The sequence below is a fragment of the Trichomycterus rosablanca genome, chromosome 25, assembly GCF_030014385.1.
Source record: "Trichomycterus rosablanca isolate fTriRos1 chromosome 25, fTriRos1.hap1, whole genome shotgun sequence".
NCBI lineage: Eukaryota > Metazoa > Chordata > Actinopteri > Siluriformes > Trichomycteridae > Trichomycterus > Trichomycterus rosablanca.
In genome coordinates this window covers 11,468,096-11,494,877 of record NC_086012.1, presented here as the reverse complement: position 1 = coordinate 11,494,877, position 26,782 = coordinate 11,468,096, and the positions used below count along the sequence as shown (strand labels likewise).

Genomic DNA, 26,782 nt, shown 5'->3' with positions numbered 1-26,782 from the left:
GGTAGGGTTTGACTGTCTGGGTTCGATCCTTTCTGTGTGGAGTTTGCATGTTCTCCCTGTGTCCGTGTGGGTTGTCAGGCCGATTGGAGCTACTAAAATTGGCCTAAAAAAGTGTGTGTATGTGTGTGTGCTTTGTGATGGTTGCCCTGTCCATGGTACAATACAATAAAATATGACTGGGTGGCACAGTGGATAGCAATGTCGCCCCATAACAAAGAAGGCCTGGGTTTAATTCTTCCTGTATAGAGTTTGCACGTTCTCCCTGTGTCCATGTGCGTTTTCTCTATACTTCAAGTCCAAAGACGTGCTGTCAGGCTGTTTGGAGCTACTAAAATTGCCCTAAAAAGTGTAAGTGTATGTGTGTGTGCTTTGTGATGGTTGCCCTGTCCATGGTACAATACAATAAAATATGACTGGCACTGATAAATATGCAGGGTGGTGCAGTGGGTAGCAATGTCACCCTACAACAAAGAGGGCCTGGGTTTAATTCTTTCTGTGTGGTTTGCATGTTCTCCCTTTGTCCGTGTGGGTCCAAAGACATGCAGTCAGGCCGATTGGAGCTACTAAAAGTGTGGGTGTGTGTGTGTGTGTGCTTTGTGACGGTTGCCCTGTCCATTGGTGATTCCTACCTTTCGCCCAATGACTGTGATCGCCTATTCCAGCACGACTGTCCCCTGTTCATAAAGCGAGGACCCTAAATGGGTCCAAATTCCACAGAGACGTCCAAAATCTTGTGGACAGCTTTGTCCATATAGTAAAGGCCACATCAGTTTATGTCATATGCATTTGCCATAGTTATATATTGAACATAATGCTACATAACACAGTTGCTTTGCCCTTCGTTCATAATGCTGCATTATAATGCTAAACCACCAGCTAGAACAACCAGTATACTTCTGTTTTCTCTTGTATTCACATCTGTGAGCTCAGAATGTGTAACAGCTGACACGCACAGAGCCGTGTGACACTTTCTGTCAGCCTGCAAGACTGCAGTCATTGACAAGAGGTCTCGACCAGTCTGGAATGCCAGACATGTCAAAGTGTTTCTAGCCACTGACACTGAATAGCATTTTTATGCAGAGTTGTTTCGGTTATTTACGAAGCACAGTGTTATTAATGGTCGGTGTTGTTTTAAATTAAATTTTACATTTTACTGGCAGGACTTTTACTGGACAAGAAGGGATATTTATATATTTACTGGGAATCTCCTCACAAAACTATTTAGACCCGACATTCAATACTTTGTTGATACCTGTTTGTCTTGTCAAGTCTTGGATACGTCTCTACAAGCTTTGCACACCTACATTTGGACAGTTTATTTCATTCTTTGTGGTAGATTCTCTCCAGCTTTGTCAGATTGAATGGTAAATGTAAACGTATGTGAACCATCTTTAGGTTTCTCCACAGATGTTCTACATGCTTTATAGCTGGGCTTTGAGATATATAGAAATTTGGCCTGAAGCCAAGCCAGTATTGATTTGGTTGTATGCTTTAGGTCATTGTGTTAAAAGGTGAACTGTCAAAGTTGCAACTGAATCCAACTAGACTGGGTGAAAAAGGGAAAATAAATAAATAGACATAAAAAATATATATATTTTTGAGACCACTGTGGTCCTACAACACTTAAAGATCTATGCTTTGAGGTTCCCTGGACTTTATGGCTTGGTTTTCGTTCTGACAATGATAATATGTGTTAATTATGGGCTAATTGACACAGAAACTTTAGATTTTTAGAACTGTAGTCAAGTTATGACCTAATATTAAAATATTTCCTTACTTAAAAGCCCAACATGAACAATCAAGAGTTCCAAACTATACTTTTGACACCAGGGTAGCCAACTGTATGGTTATTCTGACAGCTGTAAACTCAGACAGCTGTAAATTTTCCAGTCAGACTGCAGACGATGAAGCATAAATCGGCACTTTATTTAACACGTATGTGTTTCCACTGCTCAATGGTCCAACAGTGATGTGCCTTGCAGCACTTCCATCAACAATTAACATGTCGATAATAGGATTGTAAGTCCCTGCTTAGGCCTGTAAACCTATTTCAATAAGCTTCATCTAACTCCGCTGTAACAAGGAACGGTACAGGAGATCGTTTGTACCAGCAGCGATCACGCTGTATAACGCTTCACTAGCTTGGGACATCATCGAACACTGAGTTACTATCAGGATAGATTCAAGGAGCATGATCTATCTATCTATCTATCTATCTATCTATCTATCTATCTATCTATCTATCTATCTATCTATCTATCTATCTATCTATCTTGTGTGTTGTACTTGTGGGACTAGTTGGTTTCTTGCCTATACGAAACACCTTTTGGACACCTACAGTAGTATACAAAGTGTACAAGTGGTAGCATAAAATAGCCTTCAGAGTGCAAAGATGATCTTGCACCATCACTATCAGAGGTGGCAGCATGCTTTCCAGATGTGAAATTAAAAACTAGGAGAAATTAAAATTAATACATTGTCCGGAAGATCCGGTATAGAGAAGGCTGTCTACAAGAACTAAGGTGTAGTCATAAAGTAATGTACTTCAAATACAATTAATCGTTTTGTGTTTGTGAACTTTCGTCTCTGCCTTGCACCTATACGTTTAGCCAACGAGAGCTTTTAATTAACAGTATTGAAGTTTAGGTAAGCAAAACATAAAAGCTTTAAGTAATTAATGCCACAAAGTTGCTTATCCATGGCTTCCTTTTAAGCTATGACCTGTCTTTTTGCTGCCAAGAGGACTATATTGAGATTGTGCTGATGTCAGAATCCGTGTCATCCATTAGTAAATGAGCAAGAAGATCATTTCCATTAAAAACAAACCACCGCTGCTCTGGATCTTGACGTGACTCACTGTAAATGTGAAGTATTTTGTTAAATCAGCACACAATTAAGCAAATGAGAGTCAGCATAACATCATTCTCCTATATAAAAGTCATTCACATATCTAACACTGAAGAAAGAGGGTAGTTTTAGTTACGCTGCTTCTGTTATATTCCCCTCTAGCTAATAAATCTACCCCCTGCCATTAAACTCAACACCGCTGTGAATTACTCCCTATTAAATCTGACACGATTCTGAATCATTCTTTTATAACATTACACAAGGTCCTTCAGAAATATATCAGACACGCTGGTTGCCTTTTATTATCTTCATTGTTGGGTTTGCTGTAGGGTGAAAATGGGACATTTTTGTGCTGCAATTTCAGAGATCTGGTACAAAAATTTGGGAATGATACTCCAAAACAGTAAAGCAATAAGCCCAACACCCATGCCAACCCAGACTATAATAAGACCAAGACTTTTAATAATCAAGACCAAAAATTTAAGAGTACAAACCCCATTTTTTTTAGACCACTACAAAGTTATAGACCACTTACAGCCGGTCTTCTTGGTAAAGTGACCTAGAAGCTGAATTAGAAGCCAATTATATAGGATAATCTACACCATCATAGTAGTAAACAATTCTTACAGTTTATACTGTAAATAAATGTATTTTTTAATAAACCTAAACATGAACATACACTACAGATGTGGAAATTGACTTTAAATGAATGGACATGGTTTTGGAACCATGATACTCCAAAACAGTACAATATATATATATATATATATATATATATATATATATATATATATATATATATATATACAGTATATACTGATCAGCCATAACATTAAAACCACCTCCTACACTCTCTGTCCATTTTATCAGCTCCACTTACCATATAGAAGCACTTTCTAGTTCTACAATTACTCCATCTATTTCTCTGCATGCTTTGTTTGGTCCCAACAGAACCACCACAGAGCAGGTATTACTTGGGTGGTTGGTCATTCTCAGCACTGCAGTGACACTGACTGTCACACACTGAGTGTGTGTTGTGCTGGTATGAATAGATCAGACACAGCAGCATTGATGGAGTTTTTAAACACCTCACTGTCACTGCTGGACTGAGAATAGTCCACTAACCTGTGGGCATTGTCCTGTGACCCCTTATGGAGGTCTAGAAGATGACTGACTCAAACAGCAGCAATAGATGAGCGATCGTCTCTGACTTTACATCTACAAGGTGGCTCAACTAGGTAGGAGTGTCTTATAGAGTGGACAAAACTAAAACAAAACCAAGACCCATGCCAACCCTGACTATGATAAGACCAAGACTTCTAATAATCAAGACCAAAAATCATAGTCTTTTTGGTAAAGTGAGCCTAGAATTAGGGGCTAATTATAGAGAAAAATCTACACCAAAACTGTAGGCCTATTAACAATCGTTTTTCACAGTTTATACCTTAAATAAATGTATTTTTCAGTACAGCTAAATATGAACATACACTAAATGATCAAAAGTATGTGGAAACCTGATTATTCTTTGACAGCTAGGCTAGGCTCAGGCACTGACGATAAACAGAAAGGTCCGGCTTGCAATCACCACTATGATACTATGATGAATCCCAATGACGTTCAGTGGGGTTGTGATAAGGTCTCTGTTCAGGCCACTGGAGTTCCTTCAGACCAAACATGGCAAGTTATGTCCTTAGGACCTCACTTGGTGCCCAGGGACACAGTCATGCTTGAACAGGAAAGGGAATGAATGTATACACCTGTTAGCAAAGAGTGTGGCTGAAAGACCTAAATTTAATTAGTAGGATTGGTTTCTACATAAATTTTTACTGAAACACCTTGTACACATCAATGTATATCAACACAGTTGTAGCCTAGCCATTAAAGTATTGGACTAGTAATCATAGGGTTGCTGATTTAAACCCAACCACTGCCAGGTTTCCACTTGAGCACGGCCACCAAATATCTTTGTACTGTAAATTACCATGTTTTCATGTTATAAACACCAGGATTTAACTTGAGATTTCTTCCCCGCCATTTAAACTGCTACCTTTGCTTATTTAAAACATCAAGTAGCCTTTGGTCAGAACAGTGAAAGGCTTTTACTTTTTGATGGTAGCGCTAGAACAGCCCCGCATTCATCCAGTCAATCTCTGGCACTAGAACAAAGTCTCGACTCCTATTTACCCACTTTCACTCAGACTTTCAACAGCTGCCCCTCCACACCCTGGCCAGTCCAGATTCAGCTCCTTCTGACTGTACCCATGTACCAGTGTTTACAATTTATTGTGTGACCTGGTGCAGCATTAAGTGTTGAATTTCGGTGTTTAATACTAAAGTGATCACTGTGCTATCCCTACTGTAAGATAGTAAGAGAGCTGGTCAATGAGCTTGTTGAACATCTCGCTCCAGCCATAACAGCCTCCACCCTTTCTGGTAAGGCTTGGCACAAGTGGAAATACACTGATCAACCATCACATTAAAACCACCTTCTTGTTTCTACACTCACTGTCCATTTTATCAGCTCCACTTACCACGTAGAAGCACTTTGTAGTTCTACAATTACTGACTGTAGTCCATCTGTTTCTCTGCATGCTTTGTTAGCCTTCTTTCATGCTGTTCTTTGATGGTCAGGACCCCCACAGGACCACTACAGAGCAGGTATTATTTGGGTGGTTGGTCATTCTCAGCACTGCAGTGACACTGTCATTGCTGGACTGAGAATAGAGTGGACAGTGAGTGGACACTATTTAAAATCTCTAAAAGTGTCCGATCCACTCATACCAGCACAACACACACTAACACACCATCACCATGTCAGTGTCACTGCAGTGCTGAGAATGATCCACCACCTAAATAATACATGCTCTGTAGTGGTCCTGTGGGGGTCCTGACCATTGAAGAACAGGGTGAAAGCAGGTTAAAAAAGTATGTAGAGAAACAGATGGACTACAGTCAGTAATTGTAGAACTTTAAAGTGCTTCTATATGGTAAGTGGAGCTGATTAAATGGACAGTGAGTGTAGAAATGAGGAGGTGGTTTTAATTACAGTTCTAATTCATATTAAATGTGTTCAGTGGGGTTCTCTGTGCAGGTCATTATAGTTCCTTATATTTTTTAAATATAATTTGCTATATACACTTGTTTGTAACAGGTGTGGCTAAAAACTTGACCTTACCTAAAGAATATAAAGAGTATGTGGTACCAGTTGCCAGTTGACTGCCAGTTGAAGGAAAGGCTATGATGTTTAAAGACCAGACTTTGAGCAGATCAGCTAACTGTTCTACGTTGGTTGTGGGGGGATATGTGGGCTATAAGGTCTGCTTACACCCTGTGAAAGTTCCTGAACCTTGAAGTTCCTGTCAGTCTGTATTTAGAGGTGTGTTTATTCTACATTTTCAAAGCTGTACCTGGCATCAAAGAACATTTTTATACTCACATGCTAAATCTTATCCAAAAAAAGCTTCTCACTCATGGCCCTCAAACGTCTGTACAAATACAAGGCAGTCCTACAGCCCCACCCTGTTCCTGTGCTTCGCCCAGTTTGACTTCTCCTTGGCTGGCAAACTGGAAGCATCGATGCCAGTTTAAACCCTGCTACACTTAAAACTCTACGTACACATATAAGGCAGATATTCCAATGGTTACCAGTTCATGCCAATACTTCAAGGCCTGGAAACCTTCCTTTTAGGAGAAAGGATGGACATTAGGGTCCACCAATTTCTGTGCCAAATAAAGTTGTGGCCGGTCAGGTGGCACAGCTGTAAAACACACTAACACACCAGAACTGACAATTCGAACACGTCTGCCATCCGGCTGGGCTGGGCGGCTACGTGAACAACGATTGGCTGTCATTCATACAGGGTGGGGAGCCAGATAGGGACCTCATAACTGATGCAATTACGACCTCTGCTGGCTGGTTTATTTATTAATTTTTTAAATATTTTTTCTTTATGCATTTTCTCTCCCTTTTAGCGCGTCCAATTACCCGAGTGCATCACGCTTCCCCTCCACCAATGCCGATCCCTGCTCTGATCGAGGAGAACGAAGCTGACCCACGCCCCCTCCGACACGTGGGCAGCATGCCGTATGCATCTAATCGCCTACACTTTGACGAGTGCAGTGAAGCATTGAGGACAAACCCTGAGAGCACTCTTTTCTCATCTCTGTGCAGGCGCCATCAATCAGCCAGCAGAGGTCGTAATCGCACCAGTCATGGGAGAGAGACCCCATCCGGCTTTTCCCGCCCATATCTGAACAACAGGCCAATCGTTGTTCATGTGGCCGCTCGGCCTCAGCCGGCATGCAGAGCTGAGATTTTATACGATGTATTCGAGATCCCAGCTCTGGTTCCAGCGTGTGTTTTTACCGCTGCGCCACCTGAGCGGCTTGCTGGCTGGTTTATGATGCTTGCACAGAGTTGAGAAATAATTTGTTGATCAGGGTGACATTGAAAATGTCACTGTACACGAAGCTGATATGCATATGAACTCGCCTCGTGCAGGTGAAAAGTGTCGGAGGGGGCGTGTCAGTCTCGCTCTCCTCAATCAGCAGTGGAGATCAGCATCAGTAGAGAGGAAGCATAATGCAATTGGGTAATTAATATGCATAATATTACTGGTACTGGTACATTGATTTTAAAACACTACGTGTGTGAATGTTGCATAGCAGAAACATGATTTATTTCCCCCTCTTGGAATGTTCTACCTCAGCTCAAAACCCCAGTGAGAAAACACTCACCTCTGACCCAGAGTGGGTTTGGTGTGAGGAACAAGAGTGGAATTAAATCCTAATCCAACCAATTAAAGCAGCAGGCATCGTCACCTGTGGATAATTAGGGCTTTAAAAGCTAAGCGTGAGTATTTTGAATTCTTCAAGACATACTTTCTAATACAGTCGTGTTAATTAAATACTTGCTCTCAGATTACTTTAAGGAATTTGACAATTACTGTCTGTTATCTTTCATTAGCAGTGAACAGAGAAGCTTGGTTTCCTCTTTGCTTTTAAGCTGGAACAGTGTACTGGAACAGGGGTTGACATTAAAACCACCTCCTTGTTTCTACACTCACTGTCATTTTATCAGCTCCACTTACCAAATAGAATCACTTTGTAGTTCTAGTTCAACAATTACTGACTGTAGTCCATCTGTGTCTCTGCAGGACCACCACAGAGCAGGTATTATTTGGGTGGTGGATCATTCTCAGCACTGCAGTGGCACTGACATGGTGGTGGTGTGTTAGTGTGTGTTGTGCTGGTATGAGTGGATTAGACACAGCAGCGCTGCTGGAGTTATTAAACACCTCATTGTCCCTGCTTGACTGAGAATAGTCCACCAACCAAAAATATCCAGCCCGATGAAGGTCTAGAAGATGACCAACTCAAACAGCAGCAATAGATGAGCGATCGTCTCTGACTTTACATCTACAAGGTGGACCAACTAGGTAGGAGTGTCTAAAAGAGTGGACAGTGAGTGGACACGGTATTTAAAAACTCCAGCAGCGCTGCTGTGTCTGATCCACTCATACCAGCACAACACACACTAACACACCACCACCATGTCATTGTTACTGCAGTACTGAGAATGACCCACCACCCAAATAATACCTGCTCTGTAGTGGTCCTGACCATTGAAGAACAGCGTGAAAGGGGGCTAACAAAGCATGCAGAGAAACAGATAGACTACAGTCAGTAATTGTAGAACTACAAAGTGTTCCTATATGGTAAGTGGTGCCTTGCCTTGTCTAAAATGGACAGTGAGTGTAGAAACAAGGTGTTTTTTTTTTTGTTTTTTTTACTATTTTCTGAACTACAGGGTCGCATCAGTTTAAGGCGACCAGCCCATAACACCCTCTTAACTGGACTCGTCTGATCATAAAACTTGTTTTTTTTCCACAGCACTGTAGACCAGTGCACAATTGTCCACATCCCCATGTGACATTTAAGTCCGTTTTTCCAGTCTTTTATTCATGTTTTCCACATATTTATATACAGTGTATCACAAAAGTAAGTACACCCCTCACATTTCTGCAAATATTTCATTATATCTTTTCATGGGACAACACTATAGACATGAAACTTGGATATAACTTAGAGTAGTCAGTGTACAGCTTGTATAGCAGTGTAGATTTACTGTCTTCTGAAAATAACTCAACACACAGCCATTAATGTCTAAATAGCTGGCAACATAAGTGAGTACACCCCACAGTGAACATGTCCAAATTGTGCCCAAATGTGTCGTTGTCCCTCCCTGGTGTCATGTGTCAAGGTCCCAGGTGTAAATGGGGAGCAGGGCTGTTAAATTTGGTGTTTTGGGTACAATTCTCTCATACTGGCCACTGGATATTCAACATGGCACCTCATGGCAAAGAACTCTCTGAGGATGTGAGAAATAGAATTGTTGCTCTCCACAAAGATGGCCTGGGCTATAAGAAGATTGCTAACACCCTGAAACTGAGCTACAGCATGGTGGCCAAGGTCATACAGCGGTTTTCCAGGACAGGTTCCACTCGGAACAGGCTTCGCCAGGGTCGACCAAAGAAGTCGAGTCCACGTGTTCGGCGTCATATCCAGGGGTTGGCTTTAAAAAATAGACACATGAGTGCTGCCAGCATTGCTGCAGAGGTTGAAGACGTGGGAGGTCAGCCTGTCAGTGCTCAGACCATACGCCGCACACTGCATCAACTCGGTCTGCATGGTCGTCATCCCAGAAGGAAGCTGACGCACAAGAAAGCCCGCAAACAGTTTGCTGAAGACAAGCAGTCCAAGAACATGGATTACTGGAATGCCCTGTGGTCTGACGAGACCAAGATAAACTTGTTTGGCTCAGATGGTGTCCAGCATGTGTGGCGGCGCCCTGGTGAGAAGTACCAAGACAACTGTATCTTGCCTACAGTCAAGCATGGTGGTGGTAGCATCATGGTCTTGGGCTGCATGAGTGTTGCTGGCACTGGGGAGCTGCAGTTCATTGAGGGAAACATGAATTCCAACATGTACTGTGACATTCTGAAACAGAGCATGATCCCCTCCCTTCGAAAACTGGGCCTCATGGCAGTTTTCCAACAGGATACCGACCCCAAACACAACCTCCAAGATGACAACTGCCTTGCTGAGGAAGCTGAAGGTAAAGGTGATGGACTAAACCCAATTGAGCACCTGTGGCGCATCCTCAAGTGGAAGGTGGAGCAGTTCAAGGTGTCTAACATCCACCAGCTCCGTGATGTCATCATGGAGGAGTGGAAGAGGATTCCAGTAGCAACCTGTGCAGCTCTGGTGAATTCCATGCCCAGGAGGGTTAAGGCAGTGCTGGATAATAATGGTGGTCACACAAAATATTGACACTTTGGGCACAATTTGGACATGTTCACTGTGGGGTGTACTCACTTATGTTGCCAGTAATTTAGACATTAATGGCTGTGTGTTGAGTTATTATCAGAAGACAGTAAATCTACACTGCTATACAAGTTGTACACTGACTACTCTAACTTATATCCAAGTTTCATGTCTATAGTGTTGTCCCATGAAAAGATATAATAAAATATTTGCAGAAATGTGAGGGGTGTACTCACTTTTGTGATACACTGTATAAGTGACCAAATATGCTAATGGACTCATGAGTGGCAATTTCCAGACTCTTCTACCAAAGACTTAATACTAAGCTGACTTAATATTGGCAAAAAGACCAATACTATGGTCCTGAGATAAAACTACTTATATACTTTGGGTCAGAGTTTCTCACACTGGCAGTGGCATTTAGATTTGTGCGTCAACATACAGAACTGGCAGGCTTATACGTGATTTCCTTATGACTTTCATTACCAGCTTAGTATGAACGGCACCTGTTGGTCTGTTGACTGGTGCAAATGTGTAATAACATGATATAACATGATACTCTGAAAAGCCACTCTAATCACTGAACTGCTGGCAGATGGCATGGTAAGACAAGTATACTTGTAATCAACAGTGTTGTATAACGCAGCAAATATTCATGCATGGATAAAAATAATAATGTGTGTAATAATAAACAACCTAAATAGATATGTAAATATCCAATGTAAAACTTGTAAATAATATTAAAATTGGTGTACTGTACAGCCACAGAAACACTGTAACTTCTCAGCAATACCTACATGCACCCTCTTTTGCTAACCGTCGTCTTTCGAAGCCATAACTAAGCACTAGAACTTTACACTAGAAAAATTAAGCATATAACAAGAGAAAAAGGCGAGAACAAAGCGAGCCTCCCGACAAAACAAAGTCTATCACTCATGTAAACAGAGAGACGTGCGCGGGCAAGCAGACAGTTAGTGAACTACTGGTCTTAATTAGAGCCGGGCGGTTCCTGAATCACCCGGGTTGATGATTCGAATCTTCATACTGAATCAGGAATCACGAGTCCGAGGTCTCAATTAACCCGGATCCTATGAGTCCTCTGACTGGCTGCTGCTAAGTAACACAGCGGACTCATGATTTGGCTGAACCGGCTTCACTCCAGTCCGTGAATCTAAGTAAGTTAAATTTTCCAATAAACAAGTGGTTAAACACACTGGTGTTCGTTATGTGGCTGATTTAATGCACATGCTATTATTATTATTGTCAGTAGTAGTGGTATAGATTATGCAGCATATTTTCTTGTAAGCAAAACAACAACAACATTTAGTTATATTATTTTTAAAATGCAATTGCTTATAGGCTACTTTAGGACTGTACAACTTAAGGAATATCATAGCCCTTTCACCATGGTAATTTGTTGACTGTTTTGGTGCCACTGTGGCTGCCTGACTGGGTCAAGTTAACATGGCCCCCTTGAACCCTTGACCCATTAATATACCCATCTGATTGGTAGGTGAGTTTTCCTCCCCTTGTCCCTATCCCTACCGTGTTTACTGTTTAACACAGCATCAAGGGTTTCTACACTCACTGTCCATTTTATCAGCTCTAACTACCATATAGCAGCGCTTTGTAGTTCTACAAATACTAACTGTAGTCCATCTGTTTCTCTACATACTTTTTTAACCTGCTTTCACCCTGTTCTTCAATGGTCAGGACACCCCCGGACCACTACAGATGGCTAATCGGTGTATACTCTGGTAATGTGTGGATATTTTAGAAAGACTGGGCAGTGATGATGATGATGATGATGATGATGATGAATCGTCAAACCAACAGCCAAAAAAGAACAGACAGGATGTAAATAATGATATAACAATCAGTACCGGCTTAAAAATGGAAAGGAAATGCTAATACAAGAATAAAGAAGAAACAATGTGAGAGGGTTTGACCTCACTCCATTTGGATACACGGCAGCTGGTACTTCCTGTATAACGAAGCCAGAGCCATACGTCGCCGGGGCATGCGAAGAGCCACGGCCAGAGCTTTTCCACCCCCTATTGTGTTTCAAGGCCAGATTTGGAACGGGTGGCACGAAGATCGGTTCAGGGATAGTAAATGAATGTTAGGAGACATATCTCAGTCAGGGGGTTGAGTTCCGACGCACAGGCCTCCTCTCCCGGTTTCGTACCCCCTTCATTCCCCCTAATCCTATTTGCTCACATTGCTGGGGGCCAAGGTTCTGCGTGCGAACCCGGGCCTCATTCACGGAGGGGATCAGTATTACAGCAGCTAATTCTGAATGTGATGTCAGTATGATGTGTGTGTGTATGTATGTGTGTGTGACAGTACATTCTAATTCATGGACATTCAATAGGACCCAGCATTAGATCATCACCCAAACAAGGAATGAAAATGATATTAAAAGTGGATTAATGACTAAGCTGGTACATTAACTAGTTTGTTTCACACTGCTAGACTGCACACTAGAGTTCGATTATGACCCCGTCTTAGTCTCTGTGTGAATCTGGGGATTGTTATGTTTTGGTGTTGATTGAATTCCTTCAGAATGAGTATTTAACTCATTGTTGATGTGTGAAATGTAGTAATAATTATCCTCAGGCTTACAGGCCAATACTATTTGACCGGTAATACTCACTTCTTTCACCTTATCTAGTGTTGAACTGTGACTAGGGCCCTACTAAATTCACAGGGAAGTTTACACATTCACAAATTAAATGACAGAATAAATAGAAGCTACAATACACTCCACAGCTACCTTAAAAGTCGAATGTAAACCTAGAACAGCCAGCGCCGGTGCGAGGCTTCATGTTCGAAAAGCAGACATGCAGTCAGGTTAATTGAAGGCACTGAATTGCCCTATAGGTAAATGTGTGTGTGTCTGCCCTTCGATGGACTGGTGCGCCGTCCAGGGTGTTACTGTGTGCCTTGCGCCCATTGACAAGGTGGGATAGGCTTCAGCCCCCCCCCGTGAGCGGTTAAGAAAGTGTGTGAGTGATAGTTACCCGAGTCATGTTTTTAGCTGCTTTGCGACTAAATGATTACTAACTGAATTGCCGTAGGATTGCTAGGACCACCTTATAGTTCAAATGAACCGGTAAACGTGAGGAGCTTGAATGCAACGCGGATGAGAAATGTTAAATCGCTACACACAAGCCTTAAATTTTAAATTTTTACAGCAAATTATTAAGCACCTGTAAGCATATTACACAGGAAACGTGTCATTTCAGGGTCTGTGATGCAATTGTCCTGGCCTTAACTATAACATTAGGGTCAGTAATAAACTAAATACATTGGGCTTCATGGCTTAAAAGAGTAGCTTACACCCTAGACTATTTTTTAAAATTTATTTATTATTATTATTATTATTATTGATATTTATTATTATTATTTATTTATTTAATATTATTATTATTATTAATTATTATTTTATTTTTTTATTATTATTATGTATTTATTATGGTGGATTCATTTGAAGACTCCACCCACTTAGTCTGGTCATTTTCCCACCCAGCAGACAAAGTGGGCCATTTTTGTCTGCTGCAGGCACTGCCAATTGTGCCCGCTAGATGGCGCCCGGCCGACCGGTAGCAGAGCCGAGATTCAAACCAGCGTGTTCAGATGTGTACTAGTTGATTATTGAAAGCCACTTTTTTTTAAACTCCTTATATGCACCAGAATGCCATTGAGGTCCTGAACCATAAAACAAACGATTGACCAGTGCCCCTACACACCCTTGTGCTTTGTGTTTTTAGGACTCAATGTTGAATTAGTAAAATTAAACACACTAAGGTGTTAATCAATAGCTAAAGATCATTGTTTATTCATTCTGTGTCTCTTTTTCTCCTCTACAGATGTGAACCTGTTAGTGTGTAAACACGTGGGTCCGTCATGCTGCACTCGTAAGATGGAGGAAAGCTACAAATTGGCTGCGACGAGAGACACCTTGCATAATTTAAGGTTATACACCACGGAACTCAGGCACCTGCTATTAAGCCATGCTGCTGCCTTCCAAGGTATGAACAAGCAACTGATTACCATTAGAATTAGAAAGGTGTAGCTTTGTAGACCGAACTAAGAAGTAGGGTTATCAACGGTTGGCAGCGGATTGGCTATGCTAAATTGAAAGAAAAAGGGGGTAAAATGCATAAAAATACTTAAAAAATACCATGTCTTACATATCATTGTGTGTTCCTTCTTCGTTGTGTTCCTACAGCCAAAGAAAGCTCAATTAAAGCTACATTTAAATGCTGTTTCTCTAATCCGTTTAACACATGACGTGTTTAGTCTGTCAAACTAGCAGACAGGTTTTAAAATACACTGATTAGGCATAACATTATGACCACCTTCCTAATACTGTGTGGCTGCCAAAACAGCCCTGACACGCGCGTCGAGGCATGGAATCTGACTCCTGTCTATCAGAACCAGCATTAACGTCTTTAGCAATTTGAGCTACAGTAGCTCGTCTGTTGAATGAGCCTTGGCCGCCCATGACCCTGTCGCCGGTTTACCACTGTTCCTTCAGTGGTAAACCGGTGACAGGGTTGCAGTTTTGGAGATCCTCTGACCCAGTCGTCTAGCCATCACAATTTGGCCCTTGTCAGACTCGCTCAAATCCTCACGCTCGCCCATTTTTCCTGCTTCTAAAACATCACCTTTGAGGATAAAATGTTCACTTGCTGCTTAATATATCCCACCCACTAACAGGTGCCGTGATGAAGAGATAATCACCTGTCAGTGGTCATAATGTTATGCATAGTCGTGTACGTTCTTTAATCTTGTTTAAAATTGTTACGCAACGTAGAAAGAACAGAACCCTGAATACTGTGTTTGTACAGAAACTTAAATGTCTAAAATATTAATCTAAAGCCTCTATTGCATGGATCAAACCCAGCAGCACCCTGTCAAATTATTCCACATATTCCTCAACAGAACGTCCAGAAACCGCGTACGTTTTATTGCACAAGAGCGGCCTCTGTTCTGATCAGTACCCAAACATAACAACTGGAAACAGAACTGGAAATAGAACACTTTGTGTTTCCATGTGTCAATCCCAAAACCCATTCCAGCCAAATTCTCATTTTAGATGTTGGATTTTTAGAGGATCTGGCATGATTTCTGATTGCCCGAGTGCAACTGTGCATACCTTAGTGTTTGTGGTTTGGCGTCTTGCGATTGGTGGAGAGGGTGCAAAGAGTTTATGCTCAGAGGTTTGGCTAGTGATGATTGGTCGTGTGGCTTTCGCAATGTGTAATTGGATAAGACTGGATGAATGATTTACTGTGTATGGTTTTGGCAGTGTGTGATTGGTTATGGGTTTTTTTCATGTGGTTTTGGCTGTGGCTGGGATTGATTTGCACTGGGGCGATTAGCTGTTGGTTAAGTTCATGTGATGTGGCTCAGCAGTGGTTGACCCAGTGGGACAACCAAAACGACCCATCTTACTTAAACATCAGATCAGTAGATGCTTGTTTGTGAATGGTCATTGGAAAAAAATGGCTATTTTACATAATCTACTGGCTAAAAACAGTGTTGACAATGGCTTAGTATCCATTATAACAAGTTGACATTGGTCACAGGTGCTTAATGATGACTTGACGCAGACCAAGCATTGAAAGTCTGGTTCCTTGATCAAAAACAGACAATAATAGCAGCTAAAAATGTTGTAACACCATTATTTAGATATTTTTGTGTGGTTTTATACACCATATGGCTAACCACCTGCATTAACCCTCCAAAGCAAGATCCAGAAAGACATTCAATGGAACATCAAGTGCTTTTTTGACTATATTGGCATTCATTGTTGATAGTCTTTACAGAGATCATTTCTCAGGGTCTAGTGTCCACATCCTTTTTTTCAATTTAAACATCCACATATGCTCCATATTTCCCTCAAGGTCTTTCTGGAATGAAATCAGCTTCTTTGTTTTGGCTTGCTCTTTCCCAGTAGCCCATGGGAATTAGTTTCATATAGCTTATAGTAATGAGGGATGGATTTAGTGGGACAGCTAGTGCAACCCATCCTGACAAAAGGAAGAAAAGATTTCCAGTGTTATCACTGCTTAAATTTGTCGTGTTTTGTCTATATTGGGGCGACTGGCCAGTTTGCCATTATGATAGGGGAAGGGGGGGTTCCAGTTGCAGTTGTAAGTGGAATTTTTGTTCATTTTTGGTTGCGGTTGTCTGATTCTCCTCTTAAAAAGCACCGTACATTTTCAATAGGAGACAAATCTGAACTGCAGGCAAGCCAGTCAAGCACATGCACTCTGTGTCTAAAAAGCCACACGATTGTAGATCATACAGAAATAAATAACCATGGCCTTCCCTGCTTAATGGCATCACACGTCTCTCTAAAGTCCCAAAATCTGCCTCCATGTCAATGGTACCTTCACACATGTGCAAGTCACCCATTCAACACAAGTTACACATTTACCAGTGGCTTCCTGCTTTGTCCTACATAGACTGAGATTTCCCCATATTTCCCTGAAATCTTTTTACAATATTATGCACGGTAGTTGGTGAAAGAACTATTCTTGCAATGTTGCATTGAGTTCTTGTTCTTTTTGAAGTGGTGAACCATGACACGTCTGCTTGCAAAGTCTGAGCATTTGGTGGATCTTACTTTTACAGCCATTCATAAGCTTTTACTGTAAAATTTGCAGTGTTCCAACTTTTTTGAGTGTGTTACAGGCATTAAATAAAAAAAAAAATTATAATTACAAACTATATTTAAATTAAATAAGTGAAATTAAAAACTGTATTTTACAAAATGTCCCAAATTTTCTGGAATCAATTAACTATTAAAGTACTATATAGTACTGAGTTTCAGCTTTAAAAGAGTTCCATAGGCTGTTTTTTAATTAACCTGGGGACACGTCTTTGGACTGTGGGAGGAAAACAGAGCTCCCGGAGGAAACCCATGTGGACACATAGGAAACATGCAAACTCCAGACAGAATATAGATAATGGGGACACCCCTTTACTCTACTACTATATACCACTATATATATTCTATATACTTCTAACTATAACTAACTATATGTTTACTATAATACACACACTATTCCGACTGCATTATTATGACAAACCATGTTGCATTTTAGTACCACATATACAACTGGCCTAAGCAGGACTTGGAAATATTTAATTCTATGAGAAAAAGATCAGATTTGGATCATTAAGCCCTAAACTGTCCTGTATTTGTTTTCTCATGTGCACTGGTGAAATAAATGAAAAGCTTCCATGCATACTCATGAATTCTGAAGCTCAAACGAGCTGGTCAGTGTTTCGCCACCTCCTGTTTGCTTTGGCGGCAGACATTGGCCGCTACCAGCTCTCACCACACGGTCATTCATGTATAGCCAGCTCTGCATGATTGAATGAATGCTGAACTATAATTTGACACACACAAGCACGCACATACAGTGTATCACAAAAGTGAGTACACCCCTCACATTTCTGCAAATATTTTATTATATCTTTTCATGGGACAACACTATAGACATGAAACTTGGATATAACTTAGAGTAGTCAGTGTACAACTTGTATAGCAGTGTAGATTTACTGTCTTCTGAAAATAACTCAACACACAGCCATTAATGTCTAAATAGCTGGCAACATAAGTGAGTACACCCCACAGTGAACATGTCCAAATTGTGCCCAAAGTGTCAATATTTTGTGTGACCACCATTATTATCCAGCACTGCCTTAACCCTCCTGGGCATGGAATTCACCAGAGCTGCACAGGTTGCTACTGGAATCCTCTTCCACTCCTCCATGATGACATCACGGAGCTGGTGGATGTTAGACACCTTGAAATCCTCCACCTTCCACTTGAGGATGCGCCACAGGTGCTCAATTGGGTTTAGTCCATCACCTTTACCTTCAGCTTCCTCAGCAAGGCAGTTGTCATCTTGCAGGTTGTGTTTGGGGCCGTTATCCTGTTGGAAAACTGCCATGAGGCCCAGTTTTCGAAGGGAGGGGATCATGCTCTGTTTCAGAATGTCACAGTACATGTTGGAATTCATGTTTCCCTCAATGAACTGCAGCTCCCCAGTGCCAGCAACACTCATGCAGCCCAAGACCATGATGCTACCACCACCATGCTTGACTGTAGGCAAGATACAGTTGTCTTGGTACTTCTCACCAGGGCGCCGCCACACATGCTGGACACCATCTGAGCCAAACAAGTTTATCTTGGTCTCGTCAGACCACAGGGCATTCCAGTAATCCATGTTCTTGGACTGCTTGTCTTCAGCAAACTGTTTGCGGGCTTTCTTGTGCGTCAGCTTCCTTCTGGGATGACGACCATGCAGACCGAGTTGATGCAGTGTGCGGCGTATGGTCTGAGCACTGACAGGCTGACCTCCCACGTCTTCAACCTCTGCAGCAATGCTGGCAGCTCTCATGCGTCTATTTTTTAAAGCCAACCTTTTTAAAGCCAACCTCTGAACCTCTGGCCGAACACGTGGACTCAACTTCTTTGGTCGACCCTGGCGAAGCCTGTTCCGAGTGGAACCTGTCCTGGAAAACCGCTGTATGACCTTGGCCACCATGCTGTAGCTCAGTTTCAGGGTGTTAGCAATCTTCTTATAGCCCAGGCCATCTTTGTGGAGAGCAACAATTCTATTTCGCACATCCTCAGAGAGTTCTTTGCCATGAGGTGCCATGTTGAATATCCAGTGGCCAGTATGAGAGAATTGTACCCAAAACACCAAATTTAACAGCCCTGCTCCCCATTTACACCTGGGACCTTGACACATGACACCAGGGAGGGACAACGACACATTTGGGCACAATTTGGACATGTTCACTGTGGGGTGTACTCACTTATGTTGCCAGCTATTTAGACATTAATGGCTGTGTGTTGAGTTATTTTCAGAAGACAGTAAATCTACACTGCTATACAAGCTGTACACTGACTACTCTAAGTTATATCCAAGTTTCATGTCTACAGTGTTGTCCCATGAAAAGATATAATGAAATATTTGCAGAAATGTGAGGGGTGTACTCACTTTTGTGATACACTGTATGAAGTTCCTGAGAAGTGCAGCTTCGAAGACTCGCACGCAAGCACTGATTTGAAAACACGCAACCATGAAAAGATTAATATTAATAAAAGTTAATGTTAAACAGTGTACTGGTTTTGGATTTCCATAGCCCATGCATGTGGATGTACCCCTGGACCTGTCTACTGTGGTCAGGTTTCAGCTCAATATGGAACTAGAAAGATGGTGTACAATTTATAACCTAATGTTCTCTGAGTAACTGCTGTTCGTGCTGTTTTCAGGTCAACCCGCCACTTAATTTTAACTAAATGCTGGTTTCTCTTCTACTTTCCTTATCTTTAGTTTCTAAGCACGTTGTAAAATCAATATGTGTTTTTTTTTACTTTTCATTTGCAGATTAATAACCTAGTTGTACTGGGGGAGGGACATTCAAAGGGTTTGCTGTGGCTTGCAACGTAAATCTCAGATCTTAGATCTTCCATTGATGCCTGGTAGCATCATTGAATGTTGGAGATCATTGTCATTACACCCAACTCTAAGCCCCAGCCTAGTTATTACAGTAAGAGTTGGTCTTTGTGAAGCATTGATGTCATATAGGTGTGATGGTGGTCATGGTGGTGATGTGTGGGGATGCCTAAAAAATTTTCTGAGCTCCCGGGTTTGAATCTCAGCTCTGCCACCGGTCAGCTGGGCGCCCTCTAGCAGGCACAATTGGCCACTGTTGGGTGGGAAAGACTGGACCGGACATAGGGGTGGAGTACACAGGACGCCTTGGTTGCACAATGCACCTCTACAGAAAGTGGAGGAGCGCGGAGATCAGGGCGGCATCAGGGTCCCCATCCTCCCATTTTTGGTTGGCTACACTAAATTGGGGAGAAATTTAGTACGGGTCACATTCAAGGATACAGCAGACCTGAGTAACTTCAAGAGCCAAAGATTTATGGACTTGAGTAACTGTAGTTGATGCTCACAGTTGTTGGGCAGCCAAGACTCGTTGATGCCAGAGAACTAGGCAATGGTGTCTGGTACAGACCAACAGAGAAGGCCAACTTTCAAACAACCACATTAAATTATAGATCATTCTAATAGTGGTGATGATGTGAATATGGGACTGTGTCATAGGAGCAATGGAAGGTTGATACATGTGGATCAAGATCATGTGGATGGCCGGGCATCATTTACCCGAAAACGATATGGCACCAGGATGCGATCCACATGGTAATGTTGAGGTACCAAGTAGTCCATGTCATTTGGTGGGTCAGAACACTCTTTGGTTTGACCTTTATAGCTAACATTTATAGACATTTGCATCATCAGGATGTAGCAGATGCTCTAATCCAGAGAGAATTTAGCTCGTATTCTCCTTTCTAGACGTGTCCTTATACTAGTGTAAACAGGATAAGGCTTAAGAGCATCATTAGTCCTAAAATCCTCATTTTTTTCCCTAAACACTCTTGACTACACTATTCCTGAGATACTAAGCTCCCAAATACACAGTATGACCAACTATATGTGGATCCTGCTCCTACTTATTGAATTTCATGTAGTTCAGAATTGTGTTACCCGTCTAACACGATTCTAATCCGTTCTCAGTTCATTAGATCTACGTAAGTGTAAAAAGATTAAATATAGCTAAGGAAAAGTGCTCGTAAAAGTGACCGTAATGAGAATTACCCCCTTTTTACGACCTAAGATGGATAGAAGTCTGGAGGAACGTGAGAGGAGAGCCTGTTTAAAAGGCTTGTGAAAATGGTTGTGCTGTTATGTTCAATAGGTTGGGAGCTACTCAAATGCCATTGAATGGCATGGCTGCAGGAAATAGCTGGAGAGGCTCAGAGGGCACGGGCATTGTTTTCAGATCAAATAAACACATGCTAATAAACTTAAACAGACAAGTCGCGATGACTGAGGACGCTGTAATGATAGCGATCAAATATTTAAAGACATACAGTATATGCTTGTTTCCTAGCTGTCAAATTTGTTATATATTCATACACTGATCAGCCATAACATTAAAACCACCTCCTTGTTTCTACACTCACTGTTCATTTTATCAGCTCCACTTACCATATAGAAGCACTTTGTAGTTCTACAATTACTGACTGTAGTCCATCTGTTTCTCTACATGCTTTGTTAACCCACTTTCATGCTGTTCTTCAATGGTCAGGACTCTCCCAGGACCACCACAGAGTAGGTATTATGCAGTGACACTGACATGGTGGTGGTGTGTTAGTGTGTGTTGTGCTGATGGAGTTGTTAAATACCGTGTCCACTCACTGTCCACTCTATTGGACACTCATACTTAGTTGGTCCACCTTGTAGATGTAAAGTCAGAGACGATCGCTCGTCTATTGCTGCTGTTTGAGTTGGTCATCATCTAGACCTTCATCAGTGGTCACAGGACGCTGCCCACCAGGTGCTGTTGGCTGGATATATTTTTGGTTGGTGGACTATTCTCAGTCCAGCAGTGACGGTGAGGTGTTTAAAAAACTCCATCAGCATCCACTCATACCAGCACAACACACACTAACACACCACCACCATGTCAGTGTCACTGCAGTGCTGAGAATGATCCACCACCTAAATAATACCTGCTCTGTAGTGGTCCTGGGAGAGTCCTGACCACAAAGCATGCAGAGAAACAGATGGACAGTCAGTAATTGTAGCACTAGAAAGTGCTTCTATATGGTAAGTAGGGCTGATAAAAGGGCTGATAAAATGGACAGTAAGTGTAGAAACAAGGGGGAGGTTTTAATGTTATGATGGATGATGGATTATGGACATGTTGGACATCCCATTATGCCCACAAAACCATGGGCATTGATTTACAGTAAGTCTGTAAGCCTGTTGTTGTATGAAAAGGCTTGGCTTGAAATCTATTCCCCAATCAGTGTATCCCAGATGTGTTTAATGGGGTTGAGGCTCTGTTCAGAACAATAGAAATAATAAATCTTTATAGACAGAAACACAGTCATGTTGGACCAGGAAAGGGCCTTAATCAAACTGTTTCTACAATCTTGGAAGCAAATGTTATTTTATATTAATGATTTTATATACCTATAAGCATTACGTTGTGTTTATAAGTGAGTCGGTTGTGCTATTACAAAGTACACCAGCTTTGAGCTCTTGACAGCAACCGCAGCCTTTTTATCCAAACCAGGAGCATTTCCAGCTTTCCAAAGACTAGATTTATATTATGCATCAGTCAAAAGAATGAATGAATGTCAGTATGGGTATTATGCCAGCTTTCCCATACAGACAATATGCAGGGTGGGTGCAATATCCAAGGAGAAAAGTTCCTTTGTTCCCTATTATTTTAATTCTTCCATTTTTGATCCTTGTCTCTACATGCATGTAGTCGAGTGAAGCAGTCTTATAGAACAACGCTAGACTCCTCTTCCCTCCCTTGATAAAATCGTCAATCCTCCACAGACACATGCAAGGACTAACTGGATTCGCCGTGTTGCTTCCTGTGTGGAACCGGATCAAGACCGTTCCCAGTAAGAGAAAAAAAAGAGACAGAAGGAAAACAATCAGGAAATGTGGTTTTAAAGCCAGTTCCACCCTCAGACTCCTCTGAGATTTTCTGTCTCTGCTGTTCCCCTGACAGAAAATAATGAGTTAGAGAGGACGAGAGATCTGTTGTAATTGGAACGAACACTTCATGAATTTCTCATTGCGTCAGCTCTTGTTATCTTTACAATGTTTTGATAGCGCTCTATAGCCCTAATTTACTAAAAGTTTGCATGTGTGAAAACAAACTCGGGGACTCTTATGAAAATGTAAAAGCTGATTTACTGATGGTTTTTTAAATGATTGCATCTTTTGAACCACATCTTACGTACTGTATGTGGTCCTGTGCTCTAAGCCAGGTCTATTAAGACATGGTTTGGCAATTTTGGTCTGTTGGAGCTCTGGTGACCTGTTTAGAGCCCTGACCTCAACACCATTAAGCAACTTTTGGGATAAACTGAAATATCAATTGGGAGTCTACCAGTTGGCTGCTACCAATTTCTGAATCATCCTGCTATACTGGCATCCCAATATAGTGGTACCTTGTAACTCGACGTTCTTTAGACTTGAAGTCTTTGAAACCTGACGCCCTTTGTTGAGAAATCTGTAAAAACAAAAATACACTGGTCAGACAAAACAAAAATACACTGGTCACACAAAACAAAAATACACGGCTCAGACAAAACAAAAATACACGGGTCAGACAAAACAAAAATATACTGGTCAGACAAAACAAAAATACATGGATCAGACAAAAAAAATACACTGGCCAGACTAATCAAAATCACACTGGTCAGACAAAACAAAAACACACTGGTCAGACAAAACAAAAACACACGGGTCAGACAAAACAAAAAAACATGGGTCAGACAAAACAAAAATACACTGGCCAGACTAATCAAAATCACACTGGTCAGACAAAACAAAAACACACTGGTCAGACAAAACAAAAATACATGGGTCAGACAAAACAAAACCACACTGGTCAGACAAAACAAAAATACACTGGTCAGACAAAACAAAAATACACTGATCAGACAAAAATACACTGGTCAGACAAAACAAAAATACACTGGTCAGACAAAACAAAAATACACTGGTCAGACAAAACAAAAATACACTGATCAGACAAAAATACACTGGTCAGACGAAACAAAAATACACTGGTCAGAGAAAACAAAAATACACTGATCAGACAAAACAAAAATACACGGGTCAGACAAAACAAAAATATACTGGTCAGGCAAAACAAAAATACATGGATCAGACAAAAAAAATACACTGGCCAGACTAATCAAAATCACACTGGTCAGACAAAACAAAAACACACGGGTCAGACAAAACAAAAACACACGGGTCAGACAAAACAAAAAAACACGGGTCAGACAAAACAAAAATACACTGGCCAGACTAATCAAAATCACACTGGTCAGACAAAACAAAAACACACTGGTCAGACAAAACAAAAATACATGGGTCAGACAAAACAAAACCACACTGGTCAGACAAAACAAAAATACACTGGTCAGACAAACTGGTCAGACAAAACAAAAATACACTGATCAGACAAAAATACACTGGTCAGACAAAACAAAAATACACTGGTCAGACAAAACAAAAATACACTGGTCAGACAAAACAAAAATACACTGATCAGACAAAAATACACTGGTCAGACGAAACAAAAATACACTGGTCAGAGAAAACAAAAATACACTGATCAGACAAAAATACACTGGTCAGACAAAACAAAAATACACTGGTCAGACAAAACAAAAATACACTGGTCAGACAAAACAAAAATACACTGATCAGACAAAAATACACTGGTCAGACGAAACAAAAATACACTGGTCAGAGAAAACAAAAATACACTGATCAGACAAAACAAAAATACATGGGTCAGACTAAACAAAAATACATGGGTCAGACTAAACAAAAATACATGGGTCAGACTAAACAAAAATACACAGCCATCCTACACAGGAACCATTAACAGCAACTATAATCACAAGCTGAGCTAATTTTCCCTATAGAGTGATTCAGAACGACACAGTTCAGCTCAGGTTAAGTTAGGGTGGCTAACAAGACTGTATATTTTAATTAGATGAGCAATAAAATATCACTATGTGTCATTTCCATCCAGGGTGGAATCGGGTAGCGTACTAATAAAGTGCAGTCAAGCAGAGACAAGGATAAGAGAAAGGTCAAAGAGAACAAAATCATTCTTTCTGAGAAAAAGAGGCAGGATGCCAGGCGGAAACTGGAAAGAGCGATATTCTATTATTATTTTTTTTACACAGAAAAGGAGACGTTGACGTAATGGATGTGGCGTCAGTGTGAGGTGAGAGGGAGTGGTAAAATCTCCTGAGTCTCGCTGCTCTGCCTTTAACTTAGTGTGAGGAACAAGCTTAACATTTTCACATCCATCATGGTCAGAAGAACAAGTGAAGAACGTCTTTATTTGTCATATATACAGTACATATACACGTGTACGGTACAATGAAATTATATTTCCACATTATCCCAGCTTGTTTGGAAACTGGGGTCAGAGCGCAGGGTCAGCCATTGTACGGTACCCTAAGGGCCTTGCATTTAATCTTAACACATGATCCAAATCCTGTCATCTGCCCATAACTACAATAACTTGCTGTACTAGTTTATCCATCCGTAATTTCCAACCACACCAAACCTAGAAAGGATTTAGATCTCTGTGTGGTCAGTGTGACTTCCTTTGGAAAAATAAATAAATAAATGAAAAAGTACGGAAGCATATTGCTGCCACACAGCTAAAAAAAAAGTTGTCAGTATGTCGTTATAACGAGAAAGGATGTCCATCAGCAGATACGCTTCCGTCAGCTATGCAGCATTTAAGGTAATGAACCTTTCTCGTTATAATGACATCCTTTTCTCATTTTAACGACATCCTTTCTCGTTATGACGACATCCTTTTCTCGTTATAACGACATCCTTTCTCACTATAATGACATCCTTTCTCATTTTAATGACATCCTTTCTCTTTACAACGACATCCTTTCTTGTTATAACAACATCCTTTCTCTTTATAACGACATCCTTTCTTGTTATAACGACATCCTTTCTCACTATAACGACATCCTTTCTCGTTATAACGACATCCTTTCTCACTATAACGACATCCTTTCTTGTTATAACGACATCCTTTCTCGTTATAACATCCTTTCTCGTTATAACGACATCCTTTCGTTATAACGACATCCTTTCTCACTATAATGACATTCTGTCTTGTTATAACGACATCCTTTCTCACTATAACGACATCCTTTCTCGTCATAACGACATCCTTTCTTGTTATAACGACATCCTTTCTCATTATAATGAAATCCTTTCTTGTTATAACGACATCCTTTCTCACTATAACGACATCCTTTCTCGTCATAACGACATCCTTTCTCGTCATAACGACATCCTTTCTCGTCATAACGACATCCTTTCTCGTCATAACGACATCCTTTCTCGTCATAACGACATCCTTTCTCATTATAACGACATCCTTTCTCGTCATAACGACATCCTTTCTCGTTATAACGACATCCTTTCTCGTCATAACGACATCCTTTCTAGTCATAACGACATCCTTTCTCGTCATAACGACATCCTTTCTTGTTATAACGACATCCTTTCTCATTATAATGAAATCCTTTCTTGTTATAACGACATCCTTTCTCACTATAACGACATCCTTTCTCGTCATAACGACATCCTTTCTCGTCATAACGACATCCTTTCTCGTCATAACGACATCCTTTCTCGTCATAACGACATCCTTTCTCGTTATAACGACATCCTTTCTCGTCATAACGACATCCTTTCTTGTTATAACGACATCTTTTCTTGTTATAACGACATCCTTTCTCATCATAACGACATCCTTTTTAGTCATAACGACATCCTTTCTCATTATAACGACATCCTTTCTTGTCATAACGACATCCTTTCTTGTTATAACGACATCCTTTCTAGTCATAACGACATCCTTTCTCGTCATAACGACATCCTTTCTCGTTATAACGACATCCTTTCTCATTATA

At 41.0% G+C, this 26,782-nt stretch overlaps 1 protein-coding gene across 1 annotated transcript in view; it reads left to right on the top strand.

Moving 5' to 3' along the window:
• Window positions 1-26,782, top strand: part of gpc5c (glypican 5c) — a 123,082-nt gene that overhangs the window by 1,802 nt on the left and 94,498 nt on the right. Inside the window, exon 2 of the mRNA XM_062987251.1 lies at window positions 14,046-14,207. Coding sequence (XP_062843321.1) covers window positions 14,046-14,207 — 162 coding nt within the window. The remainder of the gene's footprint in view (window positions 1-14,045; window positions 14,208-26,782) is intronic.